Source organism: Rhagoletis zephyria, unplaced genomic scaffold, assembly GCF_001687245.7.
Source record: "Rhagoletis zephyria isolate East Lansing unplaced genomic scaffold, Rhagoletis_zephyria_1.1 Rzeph_scaffold_03933, whole genome shotgun sequence".
NCBI lineage: Eukaryota > Metazoa > Arthropoda > Insecta > Diptera > Tephritidae > Rhagoletis > Rhagoletis zephyria.
In genome coordinates this window covers 1-18,623 of record NW_016161016.1, presented here as the reverse complement: position 1 = coordinate 18,623, position 18,623 = coordinate 1, and the positions used below count along the sequence as shown (strand labels likewise).

At 34.0% G+C, this 18,623-nt stretch overlaps 1 protein-coding gene across 1 annotated transcript; it reads right to left on the bottom strand.

Moving 5' to 3' along the window:
- Positions 1–10,390: 10,390 nt before the first annotated feature.
- Positions 10,391–18,618, bottom strand: LOC108369965 (uncharacterized; the record flags this gene model as incomplete). The annotated part of the gene is made up of 4 exons (XM_017625196.1): positions 10,391–12,118; positions 13,197–13,763; positions 13,833–16,442; positions 17,959–18,618. Coding segments are annotated over 3 exons (3,795 nt in total), but the record flags the coding sequence as incomplete, so codon positions are not given.
- Between the last annotated feature and the right edge of the window lie 5 nt (positions 18,619–18,623).

Genomic DNA, 18,623 nt, shown 5'->3' with positions numbered 1-18,623 from the left:
GGGGGGGGGGGGGGGGGGGGGGCTACTCTGTAATGCGATGCGATAGGCAAATACATCTTAAGTAATACGCTGTAGCGATTGTCTGTCGCATCGCATTATAGAGTAGCCCCCTGGTCTATTTTCAACGACATAATCAAACTACCCTTCCTTCCCCACCAATTAAATGAAATAGACAAATAATTTGTTTGGTTTTCTCAGATTTCCTCCATTATGGCGAGGAAACTGCAATTTTATTAATTTTCAATCGGGATTTCAATTTTTTATTACAATTGTTTAGGGGTTTTTATTGTTGTTGTTGTTGTTGTTTTACATACCTACCTATTTCTTTAATTCTTCATTAGTTATGCTAACAAATTGCAACCTCTTCTTTTTTTTGTTCTTTTTGCAGGAGAAAATAATTATTTTAAGGACATTTTAAATTTCTTGCCTGCCATTTTGCAGAAAATTGGCTAAGCTGCAACCTGGTAGATATACTGATTTTTTTTCATACAGGCCGTTTTTCTATTTAAGTTTGTGTATTTTTTTTTTGGTTTTTTTCTTCGCTTAAAAATTGTGAACAATTTTCCTTAGCTTTCCTTTTGAGTTTTAAACATAAAAGTTACACGAGTCTGTAAGTATGCATGTATATATATCCCCATGCGACAGTAAAATGTATACACAAAAAAAAAAAACTATATACTCTTGAAACTAGGGGCTAAATATACATAGTAAAACTGCGTATTTACCTTTTCTCTCAGAAATTTCAAAGTACTTTAAAAACCCCTAACGTTGGAAAGAAAAACAAAAACGTAGTTTTACTCCCAGCTTCGTGTATTTTGAAATTTTTTGGTTTTTTCGCACGGTGTATGCAATTCAATTGCATTTTACAAATCAATTCAGTTGAGAAATTATTAAATAGGAAACGGAAAGTGGATGTTTGAATTAAAGTTAAAATAGTTTGAATTAAAACGATTTTTCTCCTTTTTTCAATTCTATGTAACAAAGGAAAACTGAGATATTAGAAAAAATTAATTGAACTAATACATATGCATGTAGATATGAGATTTTTTTTGCAAACTTGCAGTTAATAATGTGGACACATTTATGCTGTTTAATTACATACTTATTATTGTATTTTTTGTATTTTTATTTTTATTATTAATTATATTTTTTTATGATGAAGTTATCGTGTACAACTTTTATTATTTAGAATTTTTTTATTCATTAAATTAATTATCTCATTATTAATTGCAAGCGCAAGTTTTTTTTAATTTGTTTATACTTTCTTCTTCTGATACATAAGAAAATTTCAAGAGCCAACATTTGTTAACAAATTAAAGTTAAATGTTTTCGTTGGCGCATTGCATGGCTTTCAAAAGATTATGTTTACATTCCCTCTTAGCTGTTTCAGCATTTAAATTGTATCCTTTTTTTGTATTTTTTTTTTTAAAGTTGCTTTTGAAATTTTTTAAATATTGAACCTCATTTATATATTTTGAAATTTGAAGTTGCCTTTTTCTTTTTATAGGTACAACTTAGCATTAGTTTATTCATAATTATAATCACATACATACATATACATATGTATATAAATAAATATTTCTCGAAAAATAATAATGTATTTTTGCACACTTTTATTTTACTTATGTATGTATGTATTCATATATATTAGAGGGTTCGCATTACCGGCGCAACTTATTTTTTTGCTTTGTTTTTTTGTTTAAAAATAATAGAATTAACTACTATGCAGCAGTTGCATTAGAAAATCATTTGTTAACATAAAAAGCTATAATTTTAAGTGATCGCTATTATATACTGGCAAAAAAAGTTTGTTTTTGGATAAGGTGTATAACTCTTAATTATTGAAAACATATACATACATACATTTGTATATTTAAGCAGGTTTACACAGATTCGTAGTAGCAAGTAGTTGCAGTATTAAGCGCTTGAAATTTTTTTTACTATTACGCTTTGGGTGAAACAAATTTTAATTTCAAGTTTTTCAAATCCAATCAAGAATTGAAGCGAATGTACAGTTTTTTAATATGTACACATGTATACATATGTATGCATTGTTGTTATGCATTTAGTTATTGGTTTTTGCTTATAAACTACATTTTCTATTTTTTTTTTAATTATTATTTTATTTCTTTCTTTTTATTTTCATTTTCTGCTTCAAAAAAAAAAAAAAAAAACATTTGCCGCTCCGTTTTAACAACATTGCTGCTATTTACTCTGGCAAAATGGACTTTGTTGAAATCTAATATTATTATTTAACCCTGGGCGTGCTTCGTTAGTCGATTCGACTAACAGAAATCGTGTTTCTCTGCGTACCTCTCTCTGAAGTAAAAAAAAGGTAAATGACCTTTTTTGTTTATTATATGTAACAGAAAAAGAATATGTATTTAGTATTTTGTTAAAGTGTTTTAAAAACATAAAGAACTAAAAATCATAAAATGTGTTTTCCTTTTTAACTATTTTATGTTTGTTATTTAAATTTAAAGTTGGTGTTAGTTGTTTCGACTAACAATCCCGCACGAAGCACTTACAGGGTTAAAATTGAGTTAAAGCAAGGTCTTCGGAAAATATTTTTGTTGAATTCAACAATTTTTGCAACAAATAATCAGCTACACTGTAAGAAAAATTTTGGACTGTGGAGAGTAAAAAAAAAACTACGCATTTTTTACACCCATCAGTTTTTGGAGTCTGTCTCAACTAAGAGTTTTGAAAAAAATTATATACTATTTGATTTTAATTTTACATTATATGCATTTAGTTTTATAATTTTACACAACTCAAGTATTGAACGCTTTTTCAGATTTTTACGTAAAACAAAATTTTCTTCGCTCTAGATGTTTTTTTTTCTCTCTCTCAATTCTACATGTTTTACGCATGTACATACATATGTACATATGTATGACTACATATAGCAAATACCTCTGATTTTCACATTTCTGCTCATGTAAATACAAGTATGTACGATTTTTTTAATGCTTTCTATGCGGCCATTTTGAATCTACATATGCATGCATACATAAATTGTTTGTAGCCTAATATGTCTATGCCCCGGATATTCCTTTAACAAATTTTCATATCCGTGCGCCGTTTTTAATGGTAACTTTGAATTTAAATTTGCTTTTACATTTGCTTGCCTTTTTCTATCCATATACCTACTACTTTTTACTTTTCTTCTTCTCGATATTAGTACAGTAGTATCCCTATCGCTAACCTTAATTACCATACTTACTTAGCATACATACAAACATGGTTTTCGTTATTTACATAAATTTTTGGAAAATATCACACAATCGAATGCTTGCATACACACACACGCACACACAGTTTGCATTAATTTTTACACATTTTTAAACGCTACTCAATTTTATGGTACGAATGTACATAAATACATACAGCACTTTCTTTTTAATGTTTCACATACATTTTTAACGGCTTTCTTTTGAGTCAGCATTTTTTCTGTTATGCAAAATAAAAACTTTTCGTTCATTTAATCCTTTCTGAGCGACTTCAAAAAATTGAGGAGGTTATCAGTTCGTCGGAATATTTTTTCCGATAATTCCCGTACTAATTTGGTTTAGTTCCGGCTATTGGATCATGAAGAAAGAAACTAACGGTCCCCCAAAATTTTTCTATGAGCATTGATCGTTTGTTTAAAAATTACTTGTACTCATTTTTTGACAGCCCCAACAGCTTTAAGAACTCTCTTGCCTCTGCCAATTGCTTTTACACAAATTCTCAATCATACGCACGCTTTTTATAAGCTTTTTTGTATTTTTAGTTGCATTTTTTCTTGGATTTATTTTTTGTTTAATTGTCTTCAAGTATTTTGAATTAAATTTTAGTTTATATTTTTTCAATTGATTTCGATCAATTTAACACACAAATTATTTCATTAATATTAAAAAAAAAAAAAAAAAACGTCAACAACTTCAAATTTAGTAACACCAAGTAAGTCGACTGCATTTACGCTAAGTTTCCATGGGTATCGGCCAGCTAGCTATGTACTTTATTTGCTCTTACAATTGAGTGCGAATTACACTGTTTACAAGGCAGATTCGTTATTCAATTTAAAGGTTTATCGTTTGATTTTTTTTTTCGCTTCCACTTCCTCAAAGTTTTGGGTTTTTCTATTTACCTTTGCTTTACGCATTACGATTGAATCTGCCGGAGGCACGCACTTTTACCGTAAAGATTTTTCAGACACGTTTCTCTTGTATTTTTTAATTATTCTTGCCTAAGTTGTTTACAACAAAAATTGACTCGCTTTACATTTACTTGTCTGTGTAATTGCCGAGAGCGTTGCCAATAACTTAAAGATCAACTTCACGTTGACTCTTACTATGTGCCGTAATAGGGAGTAGAGTAGTATGTATGTAGGTAGGTACATATGTACATTGTTCCCTACTTAACGTTTTTTCGTTTTCGTTTTGAGAATTTGTTGCAACCTAATTCTTAATTATAAAAACTTATTTCATATACATATGTATTTACACGAATATCGCTTTAGTTATTTTTTGCTGATTTTATCCATTTACATAGTTTTATGTAATGTGCGACTTTTTCGCCAATATTTTTTTTTTTACACTTTTACATGTTTTTAAAGAACTTAAAACAGTTTCGTTTTTACATAAACATTTAGTTTTAGCATTTAAAATATTAATAATAATTGTATGTAGTATGCACACACATATGTAGGCATTTTCATATATTTTGTTTATGTGAAGACAACTTATATACAATTGAAAAAAAAAAAAAAAAATATTTGCAATGGTATCAATAAGCGCATCTTATTTTGGAGTTGGTAACAGAAACTTTTAAGAAGCTCATATTACTTCACAAAATACAATCGTATGGGAAGAAAAAGTAGCATAGAAACAATCAAAAGCAAGTAAGAACAGTGCCGTCTGCGGTTTCATACCATTCATGAACATAAATACAGATATTGAACTTCAAACTTATTTTTAAATAATCAGATGTTTGGGAGCTATACTACATATATTATAATAGTTTGATCTTGATGCTTTTCACAGTGATTTTTTTTTTTTTGTTTACTACGCAAATAGTGGCATTCAATTTTTAGTCACATCACAAAAACTCATAACTAACAAATATTAGTATGAGCGATATGTATATTTATAAAGCATTATCGAACTTGACGATTTTCTTAGTAGACCTCGTAATAGGCCAGTAAAAATGAAGCAGTTTTAAAGCAAAACTTCACGTCTATTCTTGGTTGATAAGAATGCAAAATTTCATGTTCTTAGCTGCTTAAATGACGATGACGGATTTATAACGCATAATCTCATATCTAAAATATCAGCTATGTGTGTTGCATTGGTCCGGTCTTACAGGGTTCCAACACATTTTTAATACATTATAAAAAAGACGTCTCGTTGCAAATTTCAGTTGGGGATCTTTAAGACTGAGCGATTTGTTTGCGTTCAAACAGACATACAGACAGATATGAGTAAATCGACTCAACTCGTCCTCCTAAACATTTTTGAAAACTTTTGTATGGGTCTCTTCTTCTGCCTGTACTTACAAACATCGCACCAAGGTTATTGTAGCATTTCATCTTCATGAAAGGTATAAATAGTTGCCACTGCAAAGTATCGATACAGTTTGACTACAGTATTTTTATAGCATCAGATGGCACGTCGAACAACATTGCATAGTGATTACCTTCATAAGGTCAGCGGTTTGTATTTTATTTTTTAATGGTGAGCTCACGCAAATAAAATGGATAAAGTTAGCGCCAAATGCATAATTATTTATAGTTTTTTCAGTTTTGTCGAAAATACAATCACAAAAATCGTTCAAATATTTAAGAAAATTGTAACCATTTTCCTTCGATCCATTTTTGTCCATATTAATAAAATTAATACATATCAATTATAATTCAATTGAAAATTATCAGAGAAAATCCTTCTACTGGCATTCGTCATAGCACCAAATACAAAGGTCAAAAGGCATCAACATTCTTATTAATGCACAGTTCTCTCTTTTACTGTGTACCGACTACCGTATTGATGTATTTCAAAATACGATGCAATGTAATAAATTTTGCTGATGCTTTACGGAACATTCGTCTTGTTCGAATGCATTGCAATTGAAGTTGTCGAGTTTTAAACCCTTCGTAAAAAGAATGCTACATACAATTCAACTGTCAACACTCTGTATATGTGAAGCCTTTCTATTAGCGTTATTATCGCTTGCTCAATACTTGCTGGGTGAGCCAAAACTATAATTTTCCTGATCGCGTACTGGTGGAGTGGGGGTGAAAAAATGATTAAAGGATTGCCTGCGCGCAGAGCTTTTTAAAGCTTTTTTTTTTTTTATACACTCGTCTAGACGCTAGAGCAGCGATGGGCAGATACAGCTTTTACTCTGCGCGCGCCTATAAAAAATGTACAGAAAGCTTAAAAGAGCTTTGCCCGCCGGCAAGGCGGTGCCCATCACCGGTCTAGAGTAAGGAGGACGAGAGAGCTTGTCTGTCTGTTACATCATTTAAACAAATGGACATCTTTCCGGTCGATAGTAGGGCTGGGACTATCAGTGCCTGCGGACAAAATGCGGATATCCGTTCTGTTGTTATCCCGATATCCGGTTAATATCCGTTAATATAAGCGAAATATCGCAGCTGACTATAGAGAAACACTTGAATATGCGCTTTGTGGAAAAAAATGAATATATGTATAATATGTAGACATTCTTTTCTCTTTATAGGTATAATCAACAGAAAAAAAAATAAAACAAAACTAACTTTTTAAAAAAAACAAAAACGCTCGCCTATTCATAATTCGAAATCATACTAAATTATCTGTAAGGGCACTATTTATTTATGTACATACATATTTGTTGCATGTATGTATGTGTGTAGTATGTATTATGTATGCTTCAAATAGACTATTTTTCATTGACTAATAGAATTCATATTCATATGTATGTATGTATGGACATGTATGCAACTACTTAAAGACTGCGGTGATAGCTTATTGAGTGTAGTGTTGCAGTGACGCAACTGTACTGAAGGGGTATTGTTATTAGGGGAGCTATTCACGGGTTAAAAAAATCATGTGAAAATTGCTCACCCAATTGAATACATATTGTACTAAAAAATGAAAACATAATAGAATGTATACACTTGAACAACCAACAATTCCATACATAGATACACAATTGTATGGAAACGCTATTCGTTTTACAGTTTATACATACAATGCATGTATGTATGTATATTATATGTGTATGTGTTTGCATGTGTTTATCTGTAGTAGCGCTTAACTCTGTTCGGCATGCCCACATTCACTTTTCAATTTTTTTTGTTTTCACAAAATTTTGCCTAACGCTCTTATGTACATGTTCTCACTTTGTTTTAGTGCAATCGCGCTTCCAAACATATTCAGTTGCTGCCTAGTCGCATTCACACAATTCTATAGATGTCACTAACACTATATACTCGTTAAATATACATATTTATATAGATGAAATTGGTACCTACATACATTTATGTATTATAAATCAAAATACAGTGCGCGTTTCTATTAAATTATTATTAGTAATTATAGTAGTTACTTAATTAAATACTTTTACTACCATAATTAATATGCTTCCCTTTTTTAATTGTAAGATTTATTCTTTTTCTATTTACCAATTTAGCTTGATTTTTGCCTTTCTTTTCATTCATCATATTTAAAGGCATAATTTAAGATTAGCCATTTGTTTTTAGAAAAAAAAGTAGAACAAATTATGAAATAATTTTTGAAACATTTTTCGTGCTTATTTACTGAATTAATTTCTTACACAAAGTTTGCGGAATATACTTTTTGGCGTAGTTCTATTTTTCCAACACAATTAAGCTAAAACAAAAATAAAGTAACACTTTATCACAAGTGTGGTATATTGGAAATTAATATAATGGAGGGAAAGTGAAATTAAACACCGTTACAAATAGAAAACAAAAAATAAACGAACGTTTGCGCATTTTTTTTTCAAAAAGAGGAAATTGGAAAATTGCAAATTTTTCTCGCAATTAAATGGTCAAAAATATCAAATAAAATAATTAGGACATTTCGTATCTTTCATTTACTTTACTGCTGGAGATTTAGTTGCGATATTTAAACTATTTTAAATATACATACATATCGCTCATTTACTTCCATAGTGTATACATATATACTCCCATAGTAAAAATGGAATACATATTTTGTTTTAGTGAGTTTACTGGTAATCGATACAGCTATGACATTTTTACACAACATAAAAGAAGAGGTAGCGGTAATTTCTGCATACTTAACTCAAAATTTACAGTCAATCAATAAAGCTTAGGTAGAGCGATTTTTTTACAATACGGGCAACTGTTTTTTAATTATTTTTTTTCGCAAATATTTATAAAAATATGGTTAATTCTACAACGTAGACCCCAAAAATCACAGCTCCAAACCTTGTACAGAATTAAAGAAAATTCTGCAAATTTTCATTAAAATATTGCACTTTCTAATTACACCCCTATGAAAAAAGTTTAGTATGCAGCTTTTTAGCCCACTCAATTTTAGTATAATAAAGTACAAGTCTGATGTAGCTAGAACTTACCATTGATTTTTGGCATTTTTTTTTGTTAAAGGCGTCGCTCATTTTTGCCATATAAAGTAATTTTCGATAATTTATTATACAAAAATTGAATCGGCTAAAAAGCTGCATACTCAACTTTTTTCTAAAGAGTGTAAAGAATAAGTGCAAATTTTTGAATGAAAATTTGCAAAATTTTATTTGATTTGGCACGAAGTTTGGAACTCTGCTTATTGGGGATTTGGTTGTAGAATTAACCATATTTTTATACAAAGTTAGCGAAAAATAAAATATTTAAAAAATAGTTGCCCATATTGGAAAAAATTCGCTGTACCTAAGCTTTATTGACTGACTGACTGTATATATTTTTGATTATGACACTATTGAAGTAAATGAGCGATATGTATGTATATGTAGCTACAAATCAATCAACAACATTTATAAGAACAAATACATAAATATCAAACAAAATAAAATATGTATCAACATCAAACAGAATTTACGAAATATTTTAACAGCAAAATTTAAGTTACTCTCGAAAAACGATTAACTTTATTAAAGAAAAACAACAAGGAAAAACTTAATAAACTATTGGCTGCATTGCAGATATTACACCAACGACATTGGCAAAATGCGTTAACAGACGCTTTGAGATTTTCAACATCAAAGTTAGCCGAAATGTGCTAAAATTTCACATAAAAAACGTATATTTTTTCTACTTTGTTGGTCGGCTTAAAAAAATTCGTTAAACCCAAAAAAAACAAATACTCAAATAAAGTTCAATACAAAAATAGTTTAACAACGGCTTTTGAAAATGTGTAAATATGTATATCGCATAATGTCGATTTACATGCAAGCATTTCGAACGTAGGCGTCGGTAATGGCCGCCATCAATATCGCCTAAGTGACTGTTGTCTGAAGAAGATCGCATCTGCTTCCATTAACGGAAACATTTAATCAATAGCTACAACAGCAGTGTCAGAAACAGTTAATACCGTTTGCCCAATGTCTGATTAAGCGCCTAACCAAAACTTGAATCAGAATTTGGTTCAAAAAGCATTTGCCCCAATGTGCGAATGTTCAGCTTCAGCGCTCTTAAACGATATGTATTTGCATATGTAAATGCTGCCACTTTTTTGTATCTGAAAATATTGAGCATTTTACAGTTATGAATGCGATTAGATTTGCGTTTCTTATACGGTATTCAACTAGTCGCCTCTAAAATTGCCTGGAAAATCGCCTCATGCGAACACCGTAATTAGTCTTCATTTTTGACCAGACAGTGTCTAGTTGATTTTACCAAAATTGAGGCTGCAGGCTGATTATTATATGGGTATTTCCATACGTCACATGCGTGACAGTCGTACGTTTCAATGAGATACAGAAAAGGAAAACATTTGTTTTCTGTTACTTTTTTTTACACCCTTGTATAGCACATAATTAGCTCTATATTTAGCCGAAAAATGAAAACAATAGAACCATTGTTATATTTTTGTTAATATTGCTTTTAATTGAATTTTCAAAGCAAATAAAACCAGCATTTTATGCCGAATATACTTTATATTTTGACTTCAGTGCCAATTCAGAGTAAATTTTTTGGAAATCTATGTATTTACAACTACATACGCCGAATTCAAACCAAATCGGACCATAAACNCTATTAACAAAAAAAAGAGAGATAATGCGCAAGCGGTTCACAATTTGCTTGCGCTTTTTCCAATATTTTCAAAGGTTTGAAATCCAATTAAAAAAATGTATGTGTGTTGTTGTTTTGTTTTCTTTTTAGTGCATGGCTGCAAAGAACAACGTGGCTTTAACAAACAAATTTTTTATACACAGTAAATGGAGATGGAGTTTATTACCACGTTTATATTTTTTTTCGTTTCTTTTGTTAATGGCCCAACTTCAAATATTTTTACTTATTTGAATTGGTATATTACCTTGACATTTTCCGCTAAAGAATGTGCGAGACGCATCAGTTTTAAGTGAATCACTCTGTGTGCATAAAATTACAAGTATTAATATTTCGCTATCCAATTCATACCAATCAAAACATCTCTATATTATATTAAACGTGCGATATATTGTTTTCGAGTTCAAGCTAATTTTTTTCCTCTATAAAAATTTAGATTATTGTAGATTGATTTAGCCAAAACTTGACTGAAAAGCAAATTACTTGGCGAGAATGCCATGCAGGCAAATGCACAAAGCTAGATTTATAGATTTTATGTTTCTGGTCTAATTTATGCATTAAAAAGAATAACGACAATTGGATCAGCAAAAATCGTTGACTGGAAGAAATAAGGTATAAACACATAGAGAACTAATTTGTGAAATGTTGCTGCGTTGACTACTAACGCTTGGTTGTTCAGTTAATTAATTTTGTACTAACGCGATTCCGAATCAGTTTGTTCTTTAGCACATTCAAAGCGGAAAATAAATAAAGCTTAAATGTTTTATTATTATTTTGTTCACTTTTTCTCGGGACGGGGTTTTCTACTCTGCTGCTTGCGTACGCATCCTTCTTCACAATATGTATGTATGTACATATGTATGCTTGTACACAACGTGTAAGTGAATTTTAATTTTGTATTATTTCATGAATGAACCCGATCATTTATATTGCATGTTTGCCGACGTCTCTAGCTATCGGCTAGCAAGAAAACTATAAAACTTGTCGCACACACTTACGTATTTCATTTTGTCGCGTTTGCACAAGCAGCTAATCTAACATGAACTATTAGGTTTACATACAGAAATGTTTCATGTTTTAATTTTTTTTTTTACTCTTTTTTACATTTTTTTGCTATTTTCGTGTGGGTGGTCTATACATTTATATATATTTTTTATTTTTTTTTTGTTGCATTCAACTTTTTAAGGGCTTTTAATGTTTAAATTTTGAAAAAAGAAATAGAATATTAGATGCTGATGGGGTCAAAAAAAAAAGATAAAGCAAAGATATCGCCAACGAAAGTAAATTGAAGTCAAAGTGAAGTGAAAGTTATATACAGTTGTAATGCTTGATATCGTTACTACACATAGTTCGAACAAATGTATGTACATACGTAAGTATTTTTAGTGGGTTCCCGTATCTATGTGTGCTTGCGTGTATGTATATATTTAATTGCTTACAAAAAGCGATTCCTTATATGTTTGAGAGTAGTATGTATATGAATATTTTACAACATTTAAAAAAAAAAAAGTCAAAGAAACTAAGTAAGGCATTAAATAAATTTATACACATAAACGATAAGCTACTAGTTGCTGTTCTATGTAACTAAATTTACGAAAATTAACGTGAATTATCTCTCGTATATATGTATATATGTATATACATATATACTATATATATTGGAGTTTTTTTTGCTTTTAGTACACCGTCGGCGCACACCATTTAATGTGCGCCGCCGTCTGATCGACTGATTTTATTTGCTTATTCCATGTGAATTGCTGTAGTTGCTGTTACCGAAGTATTTTATTTCAGAAAGTGATTGAGCTTTTATTCTTCCACGCTAACTGCCGATCCACTCAACAAGATCCAAATTCCAAGCACCTGCGAGAAAATTACGAAAGTGTTTGTGAAAGGTTTAGTTTTAATAAATTTTTTGGTGAAAATTTTAAACTATATATTAGGAATTCGCTTATCTATTTATACATATCGTCGTTTAAAGTGCAAAACCGCGTATCAACAAAATGCAAAACCGCGTATGTGAAGTTGTAGAAATTATTTTCTAGAGGGTAAACATACTCATATTTCAAAATGGTTCTCCTTTTTATAAAGCAATCGCATATTTGCCTAGTATATTTCAGGACGAATGGATAAGGATTGAGCCAAGAGCTTGTGTGAGCAAATCCAATTTTTGGCAGCCAATGTCAGTTACGCGGTTTCGCAGAATCACGATACGCGGTTTTGTACTTTAAACGACGATATGTATGTATTTAAGAGGAATTCTAGTTTTGCAACAACTGATTTTTTGGACCTTCTAAACGCCCCTTTGTTGTGGTGCAGGCGCTTAGGAAATCCAGTGGCTCACGTTGAACTCCATACTGGAACCGCTAGGGAACGTTGACGAAGCCGTAACACGCCTTGGATTACCAAGGTGTTATGCGCTACCGTGCCCATTAGACGGTTTACAGCCAGGAGGGATTAAACCAAACCGGCTTGCTTAACAGCGACTTTTCGACAGATAAGAAAAAACTGTGCCAAGTGTAAATGATCGCAAGATTAATTCTGCACGGGGTTTTCTACTACTACCTCTACTTACAGGTGCTTAAGAGAGAGCACGAGGTCGTCGACCAGGTCACTAAGCTGGCGGAACGACTTAGCATAGCGGTCAGTCGAAGGTACCACCAGCGGACCAAAACTCCTCCACTGCCTGTGACAGGTCAGCCATGCGCATGGGAAGACCAACATCGAACTACGTTGAGCGATTCGGGAGTCAAGTGGTAGCTTCGCTACCAGGTATAGGATTTCAAATGAAAAGATAATTAGGAGCAGAAAAATACTAAATGTGTATGTGGTAAAGATGCTGATAAGAAAGTGGGCTGAATCAACTGTTGCAAAGCTATTTTTCAAGTTTGTAAAAAATTAAGCAACGACTTAATATCACAGCAAGTTTAAATATGCATACCTTTTTTTTTTTTTTAGTTACTGAGACAGCCTGAAGATGATTTTAACGCGTCAACGGTCGAGACACCATGGTTACATGCTTCAATATGGATTGGTTCTTGTCGATGAGGCACGAAAGCGGTGCCGCTGTGATGCCACTGCCATTGTTACCACTACCAAATAAACCAACATCATCGATACCATCGTCATCATTGTGCATTGACAGCGGTTCGATTGCAGTCAAGTGGTATTTGCAGGTAATGATCGTATGATTTCTTGCAGCCGCTGCAGTTGCATCGCAACCATATACAATATCTTTCTTGGCATTAGAAGCGGCAACGGCAGCGGCCGCAGCGGCACCAAAACGCAGCGAAACGTTAAGCAAATTTTGAAAACTCAACTCATTGGCATTCGACGACGACGACTTCAACACATAGTTATTTAAATCGGCGATTTCATTGTTGTTATTGTTCTGCATAAGTGACGCGTTGCCACCGCTGCTATTGCCAGCAGCTGGGCCTATGCTATTATTCAGTTGCGCGTGGAAATAATTTTGTGATGCCGAGTGTCGTCGCTTGCGAGTAACTGCCTATAAATGCCAAATTGTGAAAATTTACAAATTTTGTGACAAGTGGCAACTGATATATCTGTNAGCAACTTTATCAGCGCTCGTAGAGTCTGCCTGACGTATTGCAAGTTCTACACTTGGCATTGGCTTCACTGAACCTTCTTCCGCAAGTTCGGCTGTTACATCTTCGTTACACCAATCGCTGTCACTTGTCACCGTGTCGGCGCCACTGTCATCATCCGCACAGCCTTCATCTTCATCATCAGCATCATTTGCATCACCAGCACGTCCTATGTATAAATCTTGCATATATTTCAGATCGCTCATTATCTCATCGGCCTCCACTTGAAGTTCATCACGCAGCAACCTGTTGGCCGGTATGGATTTCAGTTCACTGTTACAGGCGGCACACATTCCCCAAACAGATTCGATGACACCGTCGGCGGCGGCATCACCAGCACCACTGGCATTATTATTATTATTCGCACTTGCATAGGTAGCCATATGGCCAGCTTCTTTGCACTTTTTGCGTATTTCATTCATGGACCATTGTTGTTCTAAACTAATCATGTCTACATCGGTATCAATGAATTCCATGGCGCTACGATGGTTCATATCGGCAACGTCAGCGGCACTGCCATAGAAATCTACCTCATCGCAGCCAGCTTCATCGTCATCATCATCGTAATCATTAGTGTGGCTTTTCAGGTTGCTCGTATTCTTTTTGGTATTTTTGCACACCTTGGACTGCTGCTGATAGAATTTCCAATTGCGATTAGCCGATTGTTGTCCGCCAAAATCAGCAGCCCCCAATGGTAGCCAAGTAGAGTTACTCGCCGTGTGTGGAGGTGGTGGCGGGCAATGTGCAATAGCGCGAGTAAATGCCTCGACAGTATCGCTGTACACAAGTTCATTAGCTGCGTTCGCTTTCAAATTTTTTGCCGCATTCGAGAAAATTAAGCTAAGTGGATGCGGCTGCGATGTTGCCGTTAAACTCATTGTACTGAAACGTTTGCTTGCGGTTATCACAGCACGTGCGGTTGGGGGCTCTGCATCCGTTTGGCAAGCGATCTCCGTGCGTTGCAGGCGGAATTTGATAACAAAATCTCGTTCGATTCGTTTCGATTTGCTATTGCCGATGGCGTTTTTGTAATTTGCACTGGCGCTGGCTGTGGCAGCCTCACAATTTGAATTTGCATACAGTGGGTTGGCTGAGGCGCCAACGCCACCATCGTCCTCCACCATGAAATTGTCCGTTCGCGTATACTCGAGATATTTATCTTGCTCGAGGTAAAGATAGCCGCTAGCCGAACGTTCATACTCTATGACATCTAGTTCGCTGCAAATATCGAAGGTATGACCATCTACGTACGATCTAATCGGATGGAAATGTGTGCGCTCGGAAGTCAATAGGTTTTCGCTATCATCTATCATATCGAGCGCACAACGTTGCTGTTGTTGTTCTTTGCTATTGGCATGGGGCGGATAATTTCGCGGAAGTTGCTCCTTAGCTAAGTTGGCGCTGGATGCATTGTCTTGGCTGGACAATTGGAACTGTGGGACTGATTTGATGCGTGAATATTCAATAAAGCCACTGTTTGCAGACGAATGATTCGCAAGTGTTACTGTCGGCGTGTTCTCGATGATGGCGTCACGTGTCGGGGCACGATGTGATGTATTTGTCTCGCGTATTTTTTCAACGCTGGGTGATATACCAGGTGGCCATGTATTTTGCAAATCAGTGTTTGCATTGGTTTTTGTCTGTTGCCAATTAGTGCCTGAAGTGGTGGAAAATGAAGCAGTGGGCGAGGAGTCAGTACAATCGGTACCTCTAAGAGATATATTAAAATTATCCTTCAGATTTGTGCCCTGCTTATGTGTCATCTGCTGTGGTGGCGCCATTATCAAATTATTTTGTGGCGGTCCGGCATTTATGCCCTCTGACCATTTAGACGATATATACGTAGCCGTAAAACCAAAGCTGCCACCAGTATTAGAACCGGCTTGCATTTTCTGTTCCCGCATACTGTTATTACCAGCGGCGTTATATTGATTTAATTGCTTGCCAGAGTTATGCACTTTAAAGTAGAAACTCTCATCTGTGTCACCGCCATCCAGATTAGCATTTTCCGACCAAATCGAACTCTGTAAAAAGAGCGCCACGGGTGTTTTCCGCTCTTCTCCAATTGTACCGNAATTATTTTGTGGCGGTCCGGCATTTATGCCCTCTGACCATTTAGACGATGTATACGTAGCTGTAAAACCAAAGCTGCCACCAGTATTAGAACCGCCTTGCATTTTCTGTTCCCGCATACTGTTATTACCAGCGGCGTTATATTGATTTAATTGCTTGCCAGAGTTGTGCACTTTAAAGTAGAAACTCTCATCTGTGTCACCACCATCCAGATTAGCATTTTCCGACCAAATCGAACTCTGTAAAAAGAGCGCCACCGGTGTTTTTCGCTCTTCTCCAATTGTACCACCTCTGCCCATACCCGCACCGATGCTACAGTCACTACAGCCGCTTTTGTGACGCATACCGCAACGCAGTAATTTCGCATTGTTCAAGTTGTCTAAATTGCTGGGCATCGAGTAATAGTCGCTAGTGGTAGTAGGCGCTGCTATGGTTACGTCAGCTGGGGCTCTAGAGAAATTGTTAGGCTTTTGAGGAGCATCATCACTTAAAAAGCCACCATTAGGCTAAACACATTTAAACGAAAAATAAAAGAGAAAACAATTTTTTCATAGGCTTTGTAATGATACAAATATACTGCCATTCAGCAGAGTAGGTGCAATAGGATTTTCAACTTAATAGTGTACATATCGCTCATTTACTTCAATAGTGTCAATCCAAAATCTACAAATTTTGATATAAGTAAATATGCAGAAATTACCTCTACCTCTTCTTCTATGTTATGTAAAAATTTTATAGCTGTATCATTACCACTATCTCACTAGAATAAAATATGTATTCAGTTTTATTATGGGAGTATACGTTACCTGAATTCACAAAGGCCCAAACCAACACTTTTTTCGAAACTGGGTTTTCCACATATTTTGGTAGGATGTATTAAAATACACCTTCAATCAAAATTTTGAAATGTTAGTACCAAAAAAAAAACAATNTGAGGAGCATCATCACTTAAAAAGCCACCATTAGGCTAAACACATTTAAATGAAAAATAAAAGAGAAAACAATTTTTTCATAGGCTTTGTAATGATACAAATATACTGCCATTCAGCAGAGTAGGAGCAAAAGGATTTTCAACTTAATAGTGTACATATCGCTCATTTACTTCAATAGTGTCAATCCAAAATTTATAAATTTTGATATAAGTAAATATGCCAAAAATTACCACTACCTCTTCTTCTATGTTATGTAAACATTTTATAGCTGTATCATTACCACTATCTCACTAGAATAAAATATGTATTCAGTTTTATTATGGGAGTATTCGTTACCTTAATTCACAAAGGCCCAAACCATCACTTTTTTCGAAACTGGGTTTTCCACATATTTTGGTAGGATGTATTAAAATACACCTTCAATAAAAATTTTGAAATGTTAGTACCAAAAAAAAAAACAACGGAGTTACATGCCACTTTTTAAAAAGCCCTACCTGTTTTTAATACTCATATAATATAATATACTCATATATTATAATGTTTTTTTACTTCTCCTGTAAAATAAAAAAACGGTTAGGGGCTTTGTGAACTAAGGTGACGAAATGTAAACTCAAAACTTTAAAGCCGTTTATCTCGAGTGCTGCTTTTTTGAGTTGTGACACTATTGAAGTACATATTAAAACTGGGAACTTATAAATTACTTATAAAAAAATATTTTATGTTGAAAATTTTGTACAGTTTATGAGGTTTACATTGACTTTATACCGTTGAATGAGTAGNAATATACTCATATATTATAATGTTTTTTTACTTCTCCTGTAAAATAAAAACACTTGTTAGTTAGGGGCTGTGTGAACTAAGGTGACGAAATGTAAACTTAAAACTTTAAAGCCGTTTATCTCGATTGCTGTTTTTTTGAGTTGTGACACTATTGAAGTACATATTAAAACTGGGAACTTATAAATTACTTAAAAAAATTGTATATGTTGAAAATTTTGTACAGTTTATGAGGTTTACATTGACTTTATACTTTATGCTTTATGAATTTTGTATCCGATTAAATTAAAACTTTGATTTTTGTACAACTCACCTTGAAAGCACCGCCTCTGCCCATATCATTAGCTTTCCGTTGCATCACTACATCCAGTTCCTTTGCTTTCTGGCCAATTACGCTAGTCGGCAACATTTTACTCAAATCAAAATGATGATTATAATAGTTTGCCCAGAAATTTTTTACATTTTGTGAAAATGGCACATCGAATGGCAGCGAAGCGGGACCGGAAAAGTGTGTGCTGCTGCCACTGCCAAAGCCGAATACTTGCATTTTATTACCATTGCCAATTGGTTTGAATCCCTTCTCCTCATCACTACCAGCATCCTTCCACAAAGCTTCAACGCTGCTATTAAATTTCGCTTCAAATTGTGTAAAGTCCAATTGTTCATCAGATTTGACATCCGTTGGTATCAATTCCCGTTCATACAAACGTTTAGCGTTGACAGTTGCCAGATCGGCAGCTCCATCAGCAGTGGCTAAACTTACCAAGGGTCCATCGTGAGTTAGCTCCGACACTGACGCGAGTGTGTCATCGTAGTCATCATAGTCGCAGAAGGAAATATCCACTGGCGGTAATATAGGTGTAACGACTTTAGTTGTCCGAGTTTTGTCACACTCAATGTCGCTGCTTTGCCCGGTTGCGTGATTTTTATTTTGTAGACGATTGCCATCGGTCAGAGCCTTTCCATTAGCGCTACTGC